This window comes from Selaginella moellendorffii, unplaced genomic scaffold (assembly GCF_000143415.4).
Source record: "Selaginella moellendorffii unplaced genomic scaffold, v1.0 SELMOscaffold_1, whole genome shotgun sequence".
Taxonomy (NCBI): Eukaryota; Viridiplantae; Streptophyta; class Lycopodiopsida; order Selaginellales; family Selaginellaceae; genus Selaginella; species Selaginella moellendorffii.
This window is the reverse complement of record NW_003314262.1, coordinates 2,131,165-2,148,697: the sequence shown is the minus strand read 5'-3', so window position 1 is coordinate 2,148,697 and position 17,533 is coordinate 2,131,165. Positions and strand designations below refer to the sequence as shown.

Sequence of the window (17,533 nt, the reverse complement as noted above, 5' to 3'; positions counted from 1 at the left end):
TGTATCTGTTATTTTCTAAGAACTTTGTCCCTAGTGCCTTATCTAATGCCCTCATGATACTCAACACCACTTCCTGGGTGTTTAAGAGTGCTTAGCTGTCTTAATGATAAACTTCTTTGATAATAAGTATTTTTTTTATAATATTTAACTCATTATATTGTAACATAAGCAATTTATCCCTCAAAGGATATATCTATCTTCCTTCTTATCCCAATAAAAAGTTTTAGAAAGTTGATTTTCACCAATTAAATCAATTATACCACATATTTTACTTAGTTGCTTTATAGTTGTTAAATCCTATAACTCATTGTTAATGTTTCCACATGTCCATCATTATTTGGGTCCACATATTTGAATTACATGCCATTCAACTTAAATTATACCAATTATATTTCCATTGGGATTCCTTTGGCAAAAGGTTTTTATGAATTAATCAACTTGACTTCAAGGCTTTATCCCTTGAGAGACTTGGGGTCTTCACCTCATTAGCTCTACAAGTTTACTCTCACGACACTTTCCATTTGTGTCTAGGTATTTGTCAAGACTAAAATAGTCATTTTTCATGCCAACTATTAGTTAGCACTACACCATATTGTTCATACACAACTTTGTGCCAAAGTTGCTTTTTTTAGGGAACACATTTCTCACAACTTTAGTATAGCATATTTTGCCATTAATAAGATACTCATTATTCTCATACTTAAATCTTATGATCCTCCCCATCTTTCGTAGGGTACAACACACTATAGTCTAAATGTTTCTACCAATCTTTTAGAACCATTCTTTGATTCCATTTGAGTTATTCAGCTTCTAGAGACAACTACAATACTAGAGTGGAATTTAGATTTTTCTTTATGAAGATTGAATCTGCATCTAATATTACTTCAATAACAATATTAGATCACTTTGTTATTGACTTCTATCTACAAAAATCAAATAATTTTATAATACTTATATTATATATACCAGGACCTTTTGAGGTGTGGCCCATGTCTGGTATGGCTCCCTGGCCCCCCAGCTCTGCCACACAAAGATGGAGTATGGCACTTATAGATTTCAATGTCCAGGAAAGGCTGCTCAAAGTTTGCCATGCATTGTATTCTAGCTGCAAAAACTTCAGCACAAAGTCCTATCTATAGAGGTGTTTCATCTGGTTTCTGTCCAAAATAAACTTTGCTTGCTTAGAGCTTATGAGGAGGTTATGACTATCCTCTTATTTAGTAGTACTAGTTCTAGTATAAAGATCAAGGAATATACTAGAAAATACTTGAATATTCTACAAATTCATACAGGTTTTAAAGCATGATTAATTCTTATTAAAATTATCATAGCAAGAATCATTGAAATCATTTTGATGTACACAAAATTTCGACTGTTTTTATAATGCTCTAATCTCAGGTTGCAAAAATGATCCACCAGAAGACTGCCGCAGACCAAATGCTTCCACTGGAGGCGTGGCGTTTAGATCGATTGACAAGCCACCAGCGACACCTGACACACACGATTTCGTATAATCCTCATGTGCTTGTTGCTGGTCCTCTTCTTCTTGGATTTGTTCTTGATCAACTTCTTGCTCGCCTTCATCGTCCTCGAAGTGTGCGAACTTCTCTTGTGGCTTTTGCTGGCTGCCATCACTGCTCTCGAAGTGGGTCTTCAAGCGAGCATCCGTCTCGGGCCTTCTACACACCTTCCTCAGCGTCACCACTTCCTAAACCGTCCACATAAACACGTAAGAATCTGGAAAAACGATGGAGAACACAACATGCTTGCCTCGAATTGATCGTGGTCGTAGCGAATCCAAAATCTACAGCGGCACCCCCGGGAGTCGTGCCTCTTTCGCTGGACGTCGATCACCCTCGCGTCGTAGTAAAGAGCATGCTCGTCGCCTTCCTGGTTGATAGATCATCCAAAAGAAGAAGAGAAACTTTGGAGTAAACACAAGCACACGAGAGAGAACTCCTATTGCTAAGGAGAAAAAGAAATGGAAGCTTACTTGGAAGCATAGAACATTGTCTCCGGGATAAACTGCAAGACACTCGAATCCTTCACACGGTAGTGATCTCCTCCGAATGGACTTGAGCTCTACCCATTCATCCTCGTCTCCACCCAGTCCAGCGTATCTTATAAAAATCTCCTACAAACAAGGATTCTCGGTTTAGGAAACGAGAAAAACTCGACAACTTATCACAAAAATCGAGATTTCTGCTTACCGGCCCCATTTCGGTGAGCTTATATCCAAGAAAACATCTGATATCGTACCTAGAATTTGCAAGATGCAAGATCATTGTCAAGTTTCTTTAAGTTTTCTGGAAAACTAGAGTTTGTTTCTTACCAGGCACCATCTTTGCTGGAGATGGCCTCGAATTGAAGCCCGTTTGCTCTTTGAGCTGTGAGAAAAAAAAAAACAAAAAGAAGAAGAAACTAAGAACAATCAGCAGACCAAAACCTTACGTACCAAGGAGCTGCTCTGCCGTGCATTTGATCATACTTCTTCCAGAGGACGATGGTCCTGCTCCTTGATCGACTTTATCCAGCTTTGACAGTTTATATCTCCGGTTTTGGAACCAGTTCCAGATCTGCAGTAAGAATTGTACTTCACTTCTAATTCTCGAGAAAGAAAAGATTGAAAAACTGACTTACGCACCTGTTTTGGCCGGACTGGAGCATGACCCGTGCGAGCAGCTCCTTTGCTGCAAGATTTGGAGGCATAAAAACGATTGAATCGAGCAAAAGGAGCCACTTTACCTGAATTTTTCCGCGAGGGCTTCCTGTACGCTGCGGCATGGAGTGAGTCCATTGTGGTGTACTAACAATTTCTCCATCTCCGCTACCTGGTAATAGCAAAGTCGTCAAGCCCATGAAAACTCTTGACAAAAGATCCAATCTAGAAACCATCCATCCACATAAAGGGTTCATGCAATTCCAAAGTCAAGCCACTCCAACTTTGCCGATGCCAAGAACTTCGCTCTAGCTTCCAGGCAATCAAAGTAACCGCAAAACAAACGAAACAAAAAACAAAAAAAAAGAAGAAAAAACACCCGGCCTTTCGAGATCGAGAAGAAGGCAATCTAAGAACCGGAAAAAAAAAAGCGAAAAAAAACCAGGAAAAGTTCTACGATGACCGCTAAGTTACCTCTTCCGGGAGAAATCTACAGCGCGTGTTGTTGGCTGTGGAGATTGCGGGTGGCTTCCCCATCTTTCGACTAGAACGCAAAGCTCGTCTTACCGGGCTTCTCGATTCCTCCTTGTCGCCGCCAGCGCCTAATAGCACCAACACCGCTACCGCGTGTTAAGTTTGAGGAGCCCTAAAGCCACAACTACAGCACCAACATAGGACATATACACACGCATACACAACTCCCCCAAGCAAAGGAAAAGAATCCACGAAAGAAGAAAACCAAAGCCACACAAGAAGTTCAAGCACCATTCCATCCATTTGACGAGCCATGCCGTAAATTTCCTCTCTCGCTACAAGCTTTTTCCAAGCTTTTCTTTTTGTCCAAACTTTGGTTTGGATTGATTGGTTTTCTTGGAAGAGGTGACAGATTTGTGAACTTACGCGAGCTACCTATCAACCAATGCTTGCTTTCTTGTCTAAGTGACTCTAAAAAACATACCTTTGTGGCAGCCCATTTGGTCTCGTGACTTACGTTCTTAGGTCTTAGCAAACCTTTGGCTTAGAAGTAAAAAGTAGTTTTTTTTAGTTTCTCTTCTTTTTTCTCTGAATTGGGTCTTCAAATTCCCATGGAGGACCTCCAGATCTCGCGATCTAAGACAAAAACATGGCCAAAAACCAACACAATGATCCGTAAAAATCCTCCCTTTAGAAGAGAGCGAGCGCGGCAATGGCGACTGAGATCCAGCAAGCTCCAGCCGCAGCGGCTACAGCAGTGACAGCCGAATTCCCTCGAGGAGCTGCCGGAGGAGGCGTTTCATCCGTGGAGTCTGCTGGAGAACTGGACGATGGCGAAGGAGACGAAGGCGTCGAAGATGGAGTGGAGACGGGGTTCTCACCTTTAGGAGCTGGAGAAGAACTCTTGGGCGATTTGGCAGCGGCAGGGGCCGGAGGTTTTGCTCTTGGAGCTGGAGCTGGAGCCGGGACAGTAGCAGCAGCAGGAGAGATATCGACTTGCAACGCCATTCCACTGCCGCAGTGGCCTCCAGTTCCACAGATGAAGAACTGCTTCGACTTGGTGGAGCTGAGCGTCACACTGTCGTTGCCAGACATGTAAGTGCTGATGGGAGTGATCGTGCACGTCGCAAAATCGGCCTGGCTCACTTCCACCACGCTGTGCATCTGAGTGTACGTGAAAACTGGTAGAAGAAAAACAAAGAAGGGAGAGTTTGAGAGATCTCCAAGTCTGTCCTAGCTTGAAACGAGAAACGGAGGAGAGAAGCTTACTTAGAACGTCTCCAGCTCGGAATTTCTTCTTGCCAGCCCAAGCTGCGTAGTTGACATTCAAGTCCCATCCCTGGCTATCACCGACAATGTAAGTCGCGGCACAGGCGAAGTCCACCAGCAGCAGCAAAATCCCGAGAGCTACTGGCAATGCTGCACCGCTTCTTCCCTGAGCTCGTTCCATCTCTGCAAATCTAATTCTTTTCTCTCGTCCGAATTGCAATCGCTCTTTGCGTTCCTACAAAGAGAATGAGAATGAGTGGAGTTATTTATATGGAGTCAGCTGCAAGGAGAGAGAGATGAAAAAAAAAAGGAACTGGGTTTCACCTGTACGCGTAGCTCCAGAGTTGTGCGAGTATGATCGTGACCCAGAGTTCACTCCTTCCTGGCACGGACTGGCAGGCACCCATCGCTCGAGAGAAGAGACCTCCTTTTCTTTTCTTTTTTCTTCCAGAGCTTCTGCCAACCAAGTTGTGTGCACGACTGGAAAACAAATAAGAGCAAAGTGAGCTCACGTCTTAATCTCTAGCCAAGACTTTTCTTTCACCTCCATTCCATTTAGCTCTAATCTCTCTCTCTCTCTCTCTCCCTGGACAAATCCCTTCTTTCTAGAAGCTCTAAACCATGTTCTTCCTCTCTTCTTGCTTTAATCTTTCTAGAAACCATTCTCTCACTCTGTTCTTCCTCTCTGGCTTTAATCTTCTAACAGTGAGGCAAAAGAAAAGACCTCTCTCCAGCGAGAGCGATTGAAAGGTCTTTTATTTGTTTTTGAGAGCAAAGACTTGCTAGATCCAGCTCTACCTAGTCTTTACTCTCAAGAAATCTCTATTGCTTGACTTACAATCTCGTCGATCGTGGTAGCGACGCGGATCGACGCCGCCATCACCATCGTCTTCGTCGGATCAATCATTAAGCCCTAAATGTCGACCAATGGAAATGCTTTCCACTACTGGCCATTCGAATAGTAAAGATAGGGTTCTAGCGCTTCTACGCAGGAATGCGGGCTAGGTTAGCGTGATCCAGCCACCACACTGGCAATGGCGTCCTCGATCGCGGCTTGCGGATCAGCGCCGATCGTAGTCGCGAGGATCAAGCCGGCGCCGGCGCCGCAGCACAGGATTTCCGTGAGTTTCTCAAGGCGGCTAGGTTCTCCTCTCCGGCGCGGTGCGATCGCCTCAATCGGCGGCTCACAGTGGCTGAGGAAGCAGGATTGCGGCATTTCTTGCAAGGCCAAGAATCTCACCGAGGACGAATTCGAGGCTGCGGTTTTGAAATCGGAGCTTCCAGTGCTGGTGGATTTCTGGGCCGAGTGGTGTGGACCTTGCAAGCTCGTGGCGCCCGTGGTGGATTGGGCATCCGAGGTAAGAACACTTCCTTCTCTCGATCGAAAGAGCAAAGAGTGATTTTTTTTTAAAAAAAATTGCGTTTTTCCCTCTCGATTACAGTGGAAGTAACTGGAAAACTTTGTGGTTTTTCTTCTCAGGAGTATGCTGGAAAGCTCGAAGTCTACAAAGTTGACACCGACAAGAGCCCCGGCCTGGTAGAAAAATACAAGCTTTACGGCCTCCCAACTTTGGTCATGTTTAAAAACGGTGGAATAGTCTCTGGAAGTCGAAGAGAAGGAGCGATCACCAAAGCCAAGATCAAAAGTTACCTGGACGATTTTCTCCAGTCAGTGGCGGCATGAGATTCAAGGTACTCGCTTTCTCTCGCTCGTTAGCTTTGAATTCTTCTCGACATTTATTGTTCTAGAGTTCCAACTCACAGGCTAAACGCTCTATCCCGGAGGCCATTTCATCTGCCTGCCTCCCATGATGTGCAAGTGTAGATGGTACGTCGATTGGCCTGGTACGTTTCAATCCAGCAGGAGAGAACAAAGAATTGGATCAAAAGAACTCGAGCGAAGTCTCTTTGAGAAGATCTCCACTTACATCCTTTGGGGCCATCGTTGATCACAACGCGATATCCTTCCTGGAGCTTCTCTTGCTCGCCGATCTTCTTGGCAACGTAGAGAAGGTGCCCAAGAATCTCTCGGTGCCGCTTCTCGGCCTAGAAAAAGAAGAAAAACAATCCAATTCTTGTTTCCTAAGAAGACATGGAGATTTTCTCACATTCGCAAGACGAGTGAGTCCATCACGCTGCTTGGGTATCAGGATGACATGAACCGGCGCTTGCGGCTCGATGTCTCGAAACGCCAGCGCCTGTGAAGCATGGAAAGAAGTAACCTCACAAAGAATTAAAGTACTTTACCTTGTCATCTTCGTACACGATTGTGGCATTGATCTCCTTGCTCAAAATCTTGTCAAATCTGCGGCAAAGGCTTAAATTTTCCATGGCCAACAAAAAATTGATCCATCGCTTACATTGTCGTCCCGCCATCGTCCGCCGATTTGGCCGATCGCTCCTCCTCCATCGCCAAGAACCCTCCTTTTAGGGCAAACTTGTCTTTTAGGTCAAAACGACCCTCTAGGATTAGGTCAAAATGGAACAGAGTACTAGCCTCCATAGCCACACATACCAAAGACACACTTGGTGCGCTTTGGGCAGCGCCTCCCGCAAAAGCCACAGTTGTGGACGTCCCGGTCCAAGTTCTTACACCTCCCTTGGCAGCAGGAGCGCGAGTACTTGCAGCGGTGGAAGCAATGGCCGCAGTGATTCACGTCCCTGGTAACGTCCACGCAAATCCAGCCGCAGCAAATCGGCCCCGCCGGCTTGAATCGCTTGTCCAGGCAGATCATCGGCTTACTCGAGCAGCCCATCGTTCGTCCGACCTGTTTGAGGTAGCCAAGAGCGCTGGAGAATTCTTCCGAGTTGTCTGATCTGTTTTGGAGCTGCGATCGCTGCTGCTGGTTGCTTGATCTGCTCTTCGGACCTGTTTTGGTGGAGCTGCTGCTGCTGCTGCTGGCGGTGGCAATCGAGGAACTTAGAATGATTAGCAAAGCTTGGACGAGCAACTTGCTCGCCATATGGAAGAACTTTGTCTATTTTTCTAAAAAGAAAATTACCGAATAGCAATGTCGAGCGAATCGACGAAGAATGAATTGTTCTGTGAATCACGCGATGCGGGATGGACCTAAACCACATCCGAGAAGACAAAACGTTTTTAGATCCAGCGCGCGGAGGTGTTCTTGAGGAACTTTACTGTAGTAAAAACGAACCTGGCCAGTGGTCATTTCCTTGAAGCGTTGCGTTACTCCGGAGAGCTGGATTGAAACAGACTATACCGAGTGAAAATAGTCCAGGGAGAAAAAAAAAAGTCAAAACTTACCCAGAGGATTCCAAGCACCATGAGCTTTCCATGTCCTTGCTGTAGTCCTGAAACTCTGGCCTCACTCTTCGCACGGGTACGGTGACATAGTAGAGCGTTCCAAGCTCGGAATTGCTGGAAACGTTGAGCTCGACCTTGTCCTCGGACTCGATCTCCACAAAGTCGGCCAGAGCGCCCACAATGTTGTCAAGGATCTTGCGCTTGGCCTCGTCGGTGACGGAGCAGCGGTCGGAGATGAGGATCATCTTGAGCCTCCGCTTGGCAAGCTGCGCATTGGACATGGCTTGCCTTGGAGGAAACAAGATCTTCCAAGCCCTGCTTATCCTGCTCCAAAATCCCTCCTTTTCGACCTTGTCATCCCCGCTGCTGCCGCCGCTGGCGGATTTCTCCGCTAGGACCTGGCAGAGGCTCAAATCCTCCAAAACCTTCCCTGCTCGCGGAAATCTCATCCCCGACCTCGCGCCGCCGCCGGAGATGTTCGCTCCGCGGAAAGAACCTAGACCAGACGCGCTCACCTCCGCTGGAGCTAGGCGCCGCGACAATCGAGCAGCGCTGGCCCTAGCGGCGCCGGCGCCGTCGAGCGCCATCCCCATCGTCGCCATAGCCGCGCATTCAAAACCTTGGAACGCGCCCTTGCCGTTGGGGGTTCGAATCCAGCCCTCTATATTCTCCGAATATCCGTTTAGGTCAAGATGGAAAGCATCAGCAGCATATTCTCCATGTTTAAATTTAAAAAGGCTTGGCGCTTTTTTCGCGTTTGTTAAGAGATCATGAATTTGTGGCCTCCGCGTGTGCTTTGCGTGACCCTGTACCACAGCACACCAAACCCCGGCCTGGAAAATTTCCACCCTTGGCGCAAAAATGTTGGAATCCCTGGCACTCTGGAACAAGAAAAGCTTCTCCGACCAAGAATGTATTAAAGAGCTCCATACCTTTCTTCGCTCTCGCTCGCGTTTCTCATTCGTTGTCTCTGTCTCTCTCGCGAGCAAAGATGAGCTCTTCTTAAGCGCGCCATCGCTTGGCTCTCCCCTGGAGGACGGATCATCAAGAACAGAGAAAGGAAAAGAGAAGCAAGACAAAGAAAATGTGCGTACCGCTTGCTTGCTTGCTTTGCTTTGCTTTGCTTTGCTTGTTCTCTCAAGTCATATAAATCTTTCCTCGACTTGTTTCGAAAGACGCCTTCGCTGACTTTAGACGTTGGAAACTCCCGGATCAGGCCTCTGAGCTATGGCGGCGGCGAGCGAGTGATGGACGTGTATGACGGGATGGAGCCTCCGGAGAGCCAGCACCCCCACTACCATTCCAGACAAGCTTCGGCCCTCCAGATCCTCTCCAAGTTCCTCCAGCTCCAAGACTTCACCAGCGCCGAGGTAAAACCACTCCACCTCTCTCTCTCAATCCCGTCACACAAGTTCGTGCTTGCTCCAGGTGTGGCGATCCTGTCTCGTCGAGTGCTTGGCAACCGGAGCCTTCGTCTTCGCCAGCATCCTCATCATCGTCAGCTGCTCGCAGCAAAGCGCCTCGCCCATGACTGCCATCTCGGTCCTCCACTTCCTCGTCATCTCCTTCCTCATACTCTCGGTGGCTCCCTCCTCCGGCGGCCACCTCAATCCCTGTATCACCTTCATGGCCATGGTGCTCGGCTACGTCTCCCCTTCCCGAGTCGTCATGTACACGGGAGCTCAATGCATCGGCTCCATCTTCGGCTCCCTGTGCATGAAGCTCGTCCTCCCGCACGAAGTAGCGCACAAGTTCGCGCTGGGAGGCTGCACCATCCGAAACTCGGCCGGAGCGGGATTTCCCGTCGGCTCAGCCTTCGTCGCCGAGACCTTCTTCACCTTCTTCCTCATGTTCATCGTCGCGACTTTGGCACTGGACCCGTTCCGAGCTCCGGTCTTTGGAGCCATCCTGGCGCCAACTTTCATCGCTGCCGCTGTTGGTGTGCTGGTCTTCGTGTCCGGAGGCCTTGCCCTGGGGTACTCTGGAGCGGGGATGAATCCGGCGAGGTGTATCGGCCCGGCCGTTGTCATGGGAAGCCACAATGAGGAGCTCTGGCGAGGACACTGGCTATGGTGGGTTGCTCCTTACTTTGCTACTGTGCTGGTTGCCGTGGTCTACTGCCTGGTTCCTCCTCACCACGTTGACATCTATCGCGGCCGAAAGGACTTTATAAGCAGCCTCAAGAAGGCCTTCGGCAGCCACCACCCTCAAGTGCCGAGTGAAACGAGGATTTCGAGCGAGAATTTGACTCCTTAGCATCACGCAACACAAGTGTCAGCTGTTGCTACTTGTGTTGAGCACGACAAACAAAAGAAGAAAGAGCAAACAAAATACTCACCAAGTTGTCTGTCTCGTGCGATGACTGCTTCAAGGATCTTACGTAGTTCATAGTTCATCCCGAGCGTCCTGGCATAAACCACGTCCGGCTTCCTTTTTGATCAATCCAGCTCGCTTACTTGCGTCGAGTGTAGCACGTCTCAGCACGTCGTCATTGGCTGGCTTGCTTCAGTTGGAAGCGACTGTGAAACAACGATCCTTCACCAGCACTCTCCCTCCAAAACTTCATTCCCTGCCAAGCAAAAGCCTTGCGTAGCTTAAATATTCCCGGTTAGAGCTTGAAGAGTTTTGCATCTTCCATGATGGCTTCTCCTCCTGAGGTGGAGATATCTCAAACAGGATCACGATCATCGGGAACAATGATCCTGGCACCGGAGCAAGAGCTGACTATAGTCGCACTGAGGCTGGCGATTCTCGAAAAGGCAGCAACAGGTCTCGGAGTGTTAGCCTTTGTGTGGGCGACGGTGGTTCTTCTCGGTGGATTCGTCACCAATATCAAGCCTTTTGATTTCTGGGTCGTCTCCGCGCTGCTGCTCACTGAAGGAACTCGAGTTTTCAGCCGAAGTCACGAGCTGGAATGGCAGCACGCAGCGGGAGGCTCTGTCCGGCTCCACTCCAAGCTCAAGTCGGCAAGCTCGAACACACTGCTAGCGATCCGGTCGGCTCTCAGCAACATACATGTGATCCCCGGCGAGCAGCAGCAAAGCTCCGATCGAGGTGATGAAAGTTTTGCTTCTGACGCTTGTCGTCTCCGAGTTCCTGCTCCAGTGAACTTCGATGGCTTTCATGTCAAGAGGACCTGGTCCTGGAACACTGTTCCTCTCGTCCCTTACTCCCACCGTTACTTCTCAGCCCGTCGCATAAGTTTCATCCTCCATGTCCTTCAGTTGGCCTCGGCCGTTGTCACGATCGGTTTCTCTCTGGCACGCCTCATCCAGCAAGATTATGTCATCAGCAGAAGCAGCAGCAGCAGCAACCAGGTGCGAACAAATCTCGGCTCCGGCCTCAACATCTTCTACTCCTTGTCACTCGTCGAGGCCTCCATTTTCCTGGCGGAGCGAGCTTACTTGGAGTACAACCTCAGAATGAAGGAGCTTTTGGTGAAAGTAGCCAGAAAGTCACAGCTTGGCGAGGACCTCTTGGACTTCATTCGCCAGTTCTTTTACGACGTCTACTCGAAATGCCTGAAAGAAAGCATTTTTGTCGGACTAAACTTGGATCTGGTAACTTACAGCATTGCGAAAATCCAGTCCAACAGCGGAAACGAGCAGCTCGGTGGCGTTCTCATGCTCTCGACGTTGATTACGCAGGAGCAGTTCTTGGAGGACACCTTACGGACGGTTGGCACAACACCTGGAGTCACCGAGCGCCTTCTGGAAATGATCACCTGGAGGAACAGGCAGGAAAAAGAAATCAGAAGATCTGCATCGAAAATTCTATGCCAACTTGTAATCCACAAGAGCAACAGCTTTCGGGTGATGGCAATTGCTGGAGCACTGGAAGGTATTCTAACTTTGCTTCTGGATGAGGGAGATAGCGATGAAGAACTGGAGTTTGACAATAGCGAACTCACGTTGCATGGGTTGAGAATGCTCAAGACTCTGGCAAAGGACGACAAGAACTGCGTTCAGATAGGAAATACTCGGGGTCTACTCTCCATTCTCGTAGCAAACATAGAGATCAAAGGCAGAGAAAAAGCACTGGGCCAGAAAAGCCAGAAGAAAATTCTCAAAAAGACACTCCAGCTGCTTCAAAGGCTAGTGTCGACAAAAGGAGAACACGGGAGGGCGCTCAAACGTGACATCACAAAAATTGTCTTTACGTTACCGAACTTGCGAGATGTTCTTCAGCACTGTGGAGCTCATCCAGTTCTCCGGGGTCTAGCTGTGGACATCATCACAAGCCTGGCATTAGATGATGGCATCAAGGAGAACATAGCAGGAACTGGCGGGCTAGTTCACAGCCTTCTAGCTCTATTTCTTAAAGACGAACACGATCAAGAAGGCATCGAATTCACAGTGCGCTTAAAGGCTGGAGAGGCTGTGTACCTTTTAGTCCTGAAGAGCTCCAAAAACTCCTCCCGAGTTATAAGATCACATCAAATGCTCGAAAGCTTCATCGCCATTCTCAAAGCTGGGAACCAAGATGTAAGTGCCTGTGCAGGGAACATATTGAGAAGTATCTGGCCATACCTCTGTCACGACGAGCAACTAGAAATCGCCAGTGAAACTTCTTGGCTCCTCCAAGAAATCACCCAAGCTCATGGAAAGCAGCTGGAAGCTTTCCTTGGTCTAGCTGCATCAACAGTGCCCGTTAGCACAGAAATTCTTTCGAACGGCAGAAAAGAACTAGTCTCTAAAGTCATGAACTTAACCTTTCATGAAGCGTCCCTGGAGCTGCCTAGAACTCGACGGCACACTGTGGAGCTTGCTCTGGCGCTGATGAAGAGAGATGGCTACTTTATCCGCGCGTTCAGAGCCCAGGGAATGAAAGAACAGCTGCAAAGGATGCTTGATACCATCTCAGACGTGGACAACTTCATCACTTTCTCAGGAGCGATGGGATTAACACTGCATGCTCAAGCGATGGAAGAACTTATCAGCTTAGCTTTAGAAGAAGTCGACAAAGACCATCACTAGTCGAGATTGTACCTGGTTTGTCACTGTTACAGTTCGAACATTCGCAGATTCAGAGACCGCGATCGCGTGGCGCTCACCTCGCCCAGAATAAACCCTAACCCCAAAATTTGAAATGCAAGGTTTTGGCGCTTCTCCTGCAAATTTCAATGCGTTTGTAATTTAAGCAAGATTTTGTAATCCATTGTCGTCTAGTCCGGTCAGGATACCTGGCTTTCACCCAGGCGACCCGGGTTCAAATCCTGGAAATGGAATTTTCTCTCACTTTTGGGAATTTCCTCTTGATCATATAAAGTTCCCTCTTGATGGCACCACTTAATCGCAGTTACGACATTTGAACACAACATTAGGTGCTTTAATGGTTTTTCTTTTCACACCATACAGCTGATTACTTAGAGAACACTAGGCTAAGTACACTCCAGCCCCCACCCCCTCCTTTTGGCAGCACCATCACCAGGTGCAACTCGCTCATGAACTCTGTGGACTCAGTGAACTCGATGCTCAAAGATATAGACCTCCAGCCATACGCTCCACAAGGCTCCAGTAGTTGGTGAGGATCACAGAGCTCATGTGTGATGTTTGTATAGGATCTTATGGAGCAAGTTTGTCGCCTATCAGCTCCCCAATTCTATTGAAAGTTTTGGGTATTTTAGACTTGTTCTCTATGTATAAGTTTATAATATTGCATCAAAGTCTTTAATTTAAAATAATTTATTGCACTACTGGTTTGGTTTAATAATAATTATATGGCTGTTATGTCTAGCTGCATACTGCAGTTATTTTTGTTATTTTTATTGTTGGTATAGAAAAATTCGTTGTGCATTGTATCTAACGACACTTATGAGAAGTTTAACATTTTTACAAGTAGAGAAGTTCATATGAAGTCAAATTAGTATGCATCACACATTGGTAAACATAAAGATAAATTATATATATATATTTTTAATAATTATATGTTACCAAACTATAATTATATGTTACCATAAAGTTTGGTGAGAGCTTTAAATTTGCATTTGACTTTTAATTTTGTATTATACTCCATAAAAAACAGCCATATAGTATCTCTTTAAGTAACTATATAACTTCCTTTTAGTAACCATGTTGTGAGTGTTTATTTCTAGCTCTACACTTTCATACTTTATAATGTTAGGGTAAAAGCTATACAAGCCAAAAATATGCCTTTCCAAATTTAATAATTTATAAACACAAGATTAATGCTATTATATATCAACTATTAAATGGTAGAATAAGTGTTTAGGAAAGTTATAGATTATAAATACCAAAATTAATAAGACAATAGAATATCCCAGAATATCAAAATACTTTAAGAAAACCACTAAATAAACTTAAATACAGCAAACATTCTCTTTAAGCACCAGCACCTTGTCAACAGATGCAAAAGTAACAGATTGCCAGCATCTACTTGTTTCCATGCAAAATCCATGTTGCTCTATGCTGCACCTTGACTTCACGCCTTCCAATTCCATCAACGTGAAAAGTTCTTTTGGGAGTTAGCTCTGCAAAGATAAAGGAACTAGCCTGTAGGAATCAAAAGCCCACTTGAGGCCTCCAGTAGCATGACTATGTAAGTAGAGCAATTCAGGAAACAAGGAAATGGGTGTTCCATATCCAATACCCTTTTGCATTCACTAAAATACCGGTGACCAGGTTGTCCAGAAAGAAATTGTTTTCAAAGAAAGAATGGAAAACATGGCAATTTGTTGTCTCATGGCTCCAGCTAGACACCCAATGACCCCAAAAACATGTAGTTTCCATATGCGCTCATATGGGGAAGAACAAAAAACAACATGGGAACAAATCAATCCTTGCTAGCAACCAAGATTTTCCTGGAGAAACAAGCATAGAAGTCCACCACCTTGACTCTCCCATGGATCCATTTGAGTAGTAACTCTCGCGATAAATGCTGGCATTGCTTTGTGATGCTAGGGAACGTCATTGTCACAGAGATGGAGAGTCCAATGGAGGAGCTCTCAATGATGTATTTTATCTAGCTAAGTGCTTATGCTGGCATGACATAAGATTGCGATGTCCATAAAACTTTTATTATAATGGAAGAGTTGATAAAAAAAAACCCGTAAGTGAAGACGACACAAATGAATAGATGCGAATGATCCTGCTGCTACACCCATATTCCTTCAAGCGTCTGACTTTAAGCGTCCTTAGTGAGGGGAATCTGAGTTGCTATTTGGTATATAATCGAAAGGCGTCTTGCTCTTCATGGTATGAAGGAAATGGATCATTTTTTGCTCTCAACTCTTGGGTTTCCTGCACTTGGATTGTTTTGCTACCGCTTCTTGTGCTCTAAATCTTTGCCTCCAGGTCCGCCTTCTTTTCCCATTGTGGGATCGCTCTTCAGTCTTCGGCAGCCACTCCACAGGCACTTCGCTGAGCTGAGCAGGAGATATGGGCCTCTCATTTACCTGAAAATTGGGATGGTGCCCTTCCTGGTGGTCAACGATGCAAGAACAGCAGAGGTGGTGTTCAAGGTCCACGATGTGGAGTTTGCTGATCGGGGGAGGTCTGAGTACTTCAGGCTCTTCAGCTTCGACTGGAAGGACATGGTATTTGGACCTTACGGCAATTTGTGGAAGAGGATGAGAAAGATAAGCGTGATGCATCTGTTCAGCAACAAAATGGTCAATTCAAGCACGGATTATAGGAGGTCCGAGCTTCAGATTGCAATCCAGTCAATTCTCCAGTGCCACAAACAAGGGAAGCCTGTCAGGGTGCGAAAGATTATGGGGAATTATGTTTCTGGTAACACCAGCCTGACACTCTTTGGCAAGAAAGGCTTGGAAGCAGCCGTGGGAATCCTTGATCAGATGTCGTCTCAGGCTCTGAACTTGAATGTGGGGCAGCTCATTCCCGCACTGGATCGGTTCGATCTGCATGGGATGAATGCGAAAATGCAAAACAAGTTCCTCCCACCACTGAAAGCTATAATTGACGACATAATCGAGGAACACAAGCTGAACAAAGCTCAAGTCGGCTCGGACAAGTTCGTTCCGAAGGACTTCACGGACGTCCTCATCTCGCTAGAGAAGGAAGATGCTCTAGAAGACATCTCCATTGTGGCATTACTAGCGGTAAGTAGATTGTCGCATTAGACCACCTTTGCTCTTACCGGGAAGTCCTGAACTTGTTCTTGTTTGGTAGGATATGATTGCTGCAGCGCTGGAGACGACCATCTCAGCACTCGAATGGATGATGGCTGAAATAGCCAACAATCCTCAAGTCGTGAAGAAAGCCCAGGATGAACTTGACAAAGTGATTGGAAAAGGCCGGCTTGTTGAAGAGAGCGATCTTATGAGCTTGCCTTACATTGAAGCCATTGTCAAAGAGACTCTTCGTCTGCATCCTCCGTTACCGTTGGCCCTTCCTCATTTCAGCCGGAAAGAGGCGATGGTAAATGGTTATAGAATCCCAGCAGGATGCACAATGCTCATCAACATCTGGGCAATAGGCCGTGACCAGACATACTGGAGCGAGCCTGAGGTGTTTAGACCGGAGCGTTTCTTGAAGAACCAAGCCGGCATAATTGGTCAGAACTTCAACGTCATTCCCTTCTCAGCAGGCCGAAGGAGGTGCCCAGGCTACCCTCTGGCGCTGCGTTCAATGGGTTTCGTTCTGGCTTCACTATTACAAGCCTTCAACTGGAACCCCGAAGGAAAAATCTGTCTGGAAGAGGACAAGGGAACAGTGACCTCGCACTTGGCTTCAGAGCTCCTGCTTGTTGCCTCTCCAAGAATCGAGGAGCACCTTCTGATTCCTGCATAATTGCTCCTCCAGGGACCTTAGGGTTCGTGAGATAATATCAGTAGCTCCTTATCATTCGAGTCAGATGTCGTTTTCTGATACACACATTCATCTCGTTTAGGCGCGGCACTAATTTTGGTGGCGCTCAGGGCGTTTCGTCTTGTTGCACAAGTGCTTCGTGAGATCTTCCAGCAGATGGCATCTCGTGGAACATCTTTTCCACACTGGGCACAAAGGCCGAGTCGTAGAGTGCTCGGGAAGTGTCTCCAAACCACTCCCCGCGCTAAAACTTAGTGCAGCCAGGAAAGGATTGGGAGATCATCAGGACCAAGTGTGACCTGAGTTGACTGATGCAAGCAAGGGACTAACAGTTCAAGCGTGCTAAGGGGGACCTATGGTGCCCTGACCAGGAGCTCTAGCATTCTTTCATGTCTCATCTCATCCTATACAGAGCTTTAACTCTGGTGAGGCCCGAGACAACAACAGAGAGAGAATTGGAAGGCCCCTCCAATCAAGCTGATTTGTGGTGTAAAAAAAAGTTTGATGATCAGTAACATATAGCTCATACACTGGATTTCTTCCTTCAATCTTTTGCCTTTGGTACCACAATCCAGGATTCCAATGAATCCAAATTGCCTTACCATTAGAATTGATGCCTCCTACAATCATGGACAAAATGCAGTTTCACTCAACTTTATTGAAACCCTAAAAGTTACATTGATTTTACATTTGGTCTAAATGTTTTATGTGTTTAAGTTTTATTTCAACCACCCAAAGGCACTATTAATATACCAATCTTTTATACTAAAACAATGTTCATTCTCACTATTTCATTGGTAATTTAATGCCACCTATACTATAGTTTTGTTTCTCTAAGACAAGATTATCCATTCCATGGGCTTAACTGACACAAACCATAAAAATATTTTAAGAATATCCTATGACCTGGGATTTAACACTTTTGTGAGTTTGGCCTCCTTATTTGTTTCATTGGTATTGGAGAAGTATATTCTTTTGGGGATGGCAAATAAGTGGGATATTGATCATAATGAGAGGTATAGCATTAATAATGATGGCTATAAAAGAGACTCTTGATAATTTCATTATGCAACAAAG

At 46.3% G+C, this 17,533-nt stretch overlaps 8 protein-coding genes and 1 long non-coding RNA gene across 12 annotated transcripts; 4 read left to right on the top strand and 5 right to left on the bottom strand.

Annotated features, from left to right (window-relative positions):
* Positions 1 to 1,293: 1,293 nt before the first annotated feature.
* Positions 1,294 to 3,294, bottom strand: LOC112347990 (protein SAWADEE HOMEODOMAIN HOMOLOG 2-like). 2 transcript variants are annotated; one of them, XM_024679789.1, is made up of 9 exons: positions 3,134 to 3,294; positions 2,746 to 2,831; positions 2,645 to 2,690; positions 2,456 to 2,576; positions 2,333 to 2,387; positions 2,211 to 2,259; positions 1,994 to 2,134; positions 1,771 to 1,890; positions 1,294 to 1,708 (listed from the first exon to the last, which is right to left on the bottom strand). In XM_024679789.1, the coding sequence occupies exons 1-9, from the start codon at positions 3,194 to 3,196 to the stop codon at positions 1,379 to 1,381; spliced, it is 1,011 nt and encodes a 336-aa protein (XP_024535557.1). In that variant the 5' UTR covers positions 3,197 to 3,294; the 3' UTR covers positions 1,294 to 1,378. The 2 variants fall into 2 exon arrangements, with proteins under 2 accessions (XP_024535557.1, XP_024535563.1); XM_024679795.1 differs by lacking the exon at positions 3,134 to 3,294 and adding an exon at positions 2,893 to 3,018.
* Positions 3,295 to 3,677: 383 nt separating this feature from the next.
* LOC9630094 (uclacyanin-3) lies at positions 3,678 to 5,325 on the bottom strand. Its single transcript, XM_002961430.2, has 4 exons — positions 5,241 to 5,325; positions 4,727 to 4,882; positions 4,403 to 4,637; positions 3,678 to 4,314 (listed from the first exon to the last, which is right to left on the bottom strand). Exons 3-4 carry the CDS (start codon positions 4,581 to 4,583, stop codon positions 3,824 to 3,826), a joined length of 672 nt encoding a protein of 223 aa, XP_002961476.2. The 5' UTR covers positions 4,584 to 4,637; positions 4,727 to 4,882; positions 5,241 to 5,325; the 3' UTR covers positions 3,678 to 3,823.
* Positions 5,326 to 5,348: 23 nt separating this feature from the next.
* On the top strand, positions 5,349 to 6,509 carry LOC9657219 (thioredoxin 1). 2 transcript variants are annotated; one of them, XM_024679848.1, is made up of 3 exons: positions 5,349 to 5,760; positions 5,883 to 6,094; positions 6,167 to 6,509. In XM_024679848.1, exons 1-2 carry the CDS (start codon positions 5,437 to 5,439, stop codon positions 6,084 to 6,086), a joined length of 528 nt encoding a protein of 175 aa, XP_024535616.1. In that variant the 5' UTR covers positions 5,349 to 5,436; the 3' UTR covers positions 6,087 to 6,094; positions 6,167 to 6,509. The 2 variants fall into 2 exon arrangements, with proteins under 2 accessions (XP_024535616.1, XP_002961945.2); XM_002961899.2 differs by having other exon boundaries at positions 6,152 to 6,509.
* Positions 6,111 to 6,994, bottom strand: LOC9657218 (14 kDa zinc-binding protein). The gene is made up of 5 exons (XM_002961429.2): positions 6,763 to 6,994; positions 6,650 to 6,707; positions 6,511 to 6,600; positions 6,331 to 6,448; positions 6,111 to 6,244 (listed from the first exon to the last, which is right to left on the bottom strand). The coding sequence occupies exons 1-5, from the start codon at positions 6,903 to 6,905 to the stop codon at positions 6,177 to 6,179; spliced, it is 477 nt and encodes a 158-aa protein (XP_002961475.2). The 5' UTR covers positions 6,906 to 6,994; the 3' UTR covers positions 6,111 to 6,176.
* A 372-nt stretch (positions 6,995 to 7,366) lies between these two features.
* LOC112347995 lies at positions 7,367 to 8,284 on the bottom strand. Of its 2 annotated transcripts, none has more exons than XM_024679824.1 (3): positions 7,668 to 8,284; positions 7,558 to 7,617; positions 7,367 to 7,472 (listed from the first exon to the last, which is right to left on the bottom strand). In XM_024679824.1, the coding sequence occupies exons 1-2, from the start codon at positions 8,267 to 8,269 to the stop codon at positions 7,590 to 7,592; spliced, it is 630 nt and encodes a 209-aa protein (XP_024535592.1). In that variant the 5' UTR covers positions 8,270 to 8,284; the 3' UTR covers positions 7,367 to 7,472; positions 7,558 to 7,589. The 2 variants fall into 2 exon arrangements, with proteins under 2 accessions (XP_024535592.1, XP_024535596.1); XM_024679828.1 differs by having other exon boundaries at positions 7,558 to 7,602.
* A 70-nt stretch (positions 8,285 to 8,354) lies between these two features.
* Positions 8,355 to 8,690, bottom strand: LOC112348007. Its single transcript, XR_002992924.1, has 2 exons — positions 8,600 to 8,690; positions 8,355 to 8,548 (listed from the first exon to the last, which is right to left on the bottom strand). It is a non-coding gene; the product is annotated as an uncharacterized LOC112348007 (long non-coding RNA).
* A 48-nt stretch (positions 8,691 to 8,738) lies between these two features.
* LOC9630092 (probable aquaporin TIP-type alpha) lies at positions 8,739 to 9,993 on the top strand. Its single transcript, XM_002961898.2, has 3 exons — positions 8,739 to 8,753; positions 8,884 to 9,037; positions 9,096 to 9,993. Coding segments are annotated over exons 1-3 (984 nt in total). The 5' UTR covers positions 8,739 to 8,751; the 3' UTR covers positions 9,924 to 9,993.
* A 313-nt stretch (positions 9,994 to 10,306) lies between these two features.
* Positions 10,307 to 12,643, top strand: LOC9657217. The gene has a single exon (XM_002961897.2). It carries the CDS (start codon positions 10,307 to 10,309, stop codon positions 12,641 to 12,643), a length of 2,337 nt encoding a protein of 778 aa, XP_002961943.2.
* A 2,215-nt stretch (positions 12,644 to 14,858) lies between these two features.
* On the top strand, positions 14,859 to 16,438 carry LOC112348066 (cytochrome P450 71A1-like). Its single transcript, XM_024680047.1, has 2 exons — positions 14,859 to 15,747; positions 15,818 to 16,438. The coding sequence occupies exons 1-2, from the start codon at positions 14,884 to 14,886 to the stop codon at positions 16,436 to 16,438; spliced, it is 1,485 nt and encodes a 494-aa protein (XP_024535815.1). The 5' UTR covers positions 14,859 to 14,883.
* The last annotated feature ends 1,095 nt before the right edge of the window (positions 16,439 to 17,533 follow it).

What these genes read in the sequence shown, in the direction of transcription:
- LOC9657218 (XM_002961429.2), bottom strand. Translation starts at nt 6,905, where the DNA reads ATGGAGGCTAGTACTCTGTTCCATTTTGACCTAATCCTAGAGGGTCGT. An exon ending in TCGTGTACGAAGATGACAAG is followed by an intron (nt 6,601 to 6,649) that starts GTAAAGTACTTT and finishes CATGCTTCACAG; the next exon opens with GCGCTGGCGTTTCGAGACAT. An exon ending in GACTCACTCGTCTTGCGAAT is followed by an intron (nt 6,449 to 6,510) that starts GTGAGAAAATCT and finishes TTCTTTTTCTAG; the next exon opens with GCCGAGAAGCGGCACCGAGA.
- LOC112347995 (XM_024679824.1), bottom strand. Translation starts at nt 8,269, where the DNA reads ATGGCGACGATGGGGATGGCGCTCGACGGCGCCGGCGCCGCTAGGGCC. An exon ending in TGGTGCTTGGAATCCTCTGG is followed by an intron (nt 7,618 to 7,667) that starts GTAAGTTTTGAC and finishes CACTCGGTATAG; the next exon opens with TCTGTTTCAATCCAGCTCTC.
- LOC9630092 (XM_002961898.2), top strand. An exon ending in AAGACTTCACCAGCGCCGAG is followed by an intron (nt 9,038 to 9,095) that starts GTAAAACCACTC and finishes TGCTTGCTCCAG; the next exon opens with GTGTGGCGATCCTGTCTCGT.
- LOC9657217 (XM_002961897.2), top strand. Translation starts at nt 10,307, where the DNA reads ATGGCTTCTCCTCCTGAGGTGGAGATATCTCAAACAGGATCACGATCA.
- LOC112348066 (XM_024680047.1), top strand. Translation starts at nt 14,884, where the DNA reads ATGAAGGAAATGGATCATTTTTTGCTCTCAACTCTTGGGTTTCCTGCA. An exon ending in CCATTGTGGCATTACTAGCG is followed by an intron (nt 15,748 to 15,817) that starts GTAAGTAGATTG and finishes CTTGTTTGGTAG; the next exon opens with GATATGATTGCTGCAGCGCT.
- LOC112347990 (XM_024679789.1), bottom strand. Translation starts at nt 3,196, where the DNA reads ATGGGGAAGCCACCCGCAATCTCCACAGCCAACAACACGCGCTGTAGA. An exon ending in CACGGCAGAGCAGCTCCTTG is followed by an intron (nt 2,388 to 2,455) that starts GTACGTAAGGTT and finishes TTTTTCTCACAG; the next exon opens with CTCAAAGAGCAAACGGGCTT. An exon ending in ACAATGTTCTATGCTTCCAA is followed by an intron (nt 1,891 to 1,993) that starts GTAAGCTTCCAT and finishes TCTATCAACCAG; the next exon opens with GAAGGCGACGAGCATGCTCT.
- LOC9657219 (XM_024679848.1), top strand. Translation starts at nt 5,437, where the DNA reads ATGGCGTCCTCGATCGCGGCTTGCGGATCAGCGCCGATCGTAGTCGCG. An exon ending in TGGTGGATTGGGCATCCGAG is followed by an intron (nt 5,761 to 5,882) that starts GTAAGAACACTT and finishes TTTTCTTCTCAG; the next exon opens with GAGTATGCTGGAAAGCTCGA.
- LOC9630094 (XM_002961430.2), bottom strand. Translation starts at nt 4,583, where the DNA reads ATGGAACGAGCTCAGGGAAGAAGCGGTGCAGCATTGCCAGTAGCTCTC. An exon ending in CCGAGCTGGAGACGTTCTAA is followed by an intron (nt 4,315 to 4,402) that starts GTAAGCTTCTCT and finishes TTCTTCTACCAG; the next exon opens with TTTTCACGTACACTCAGATG.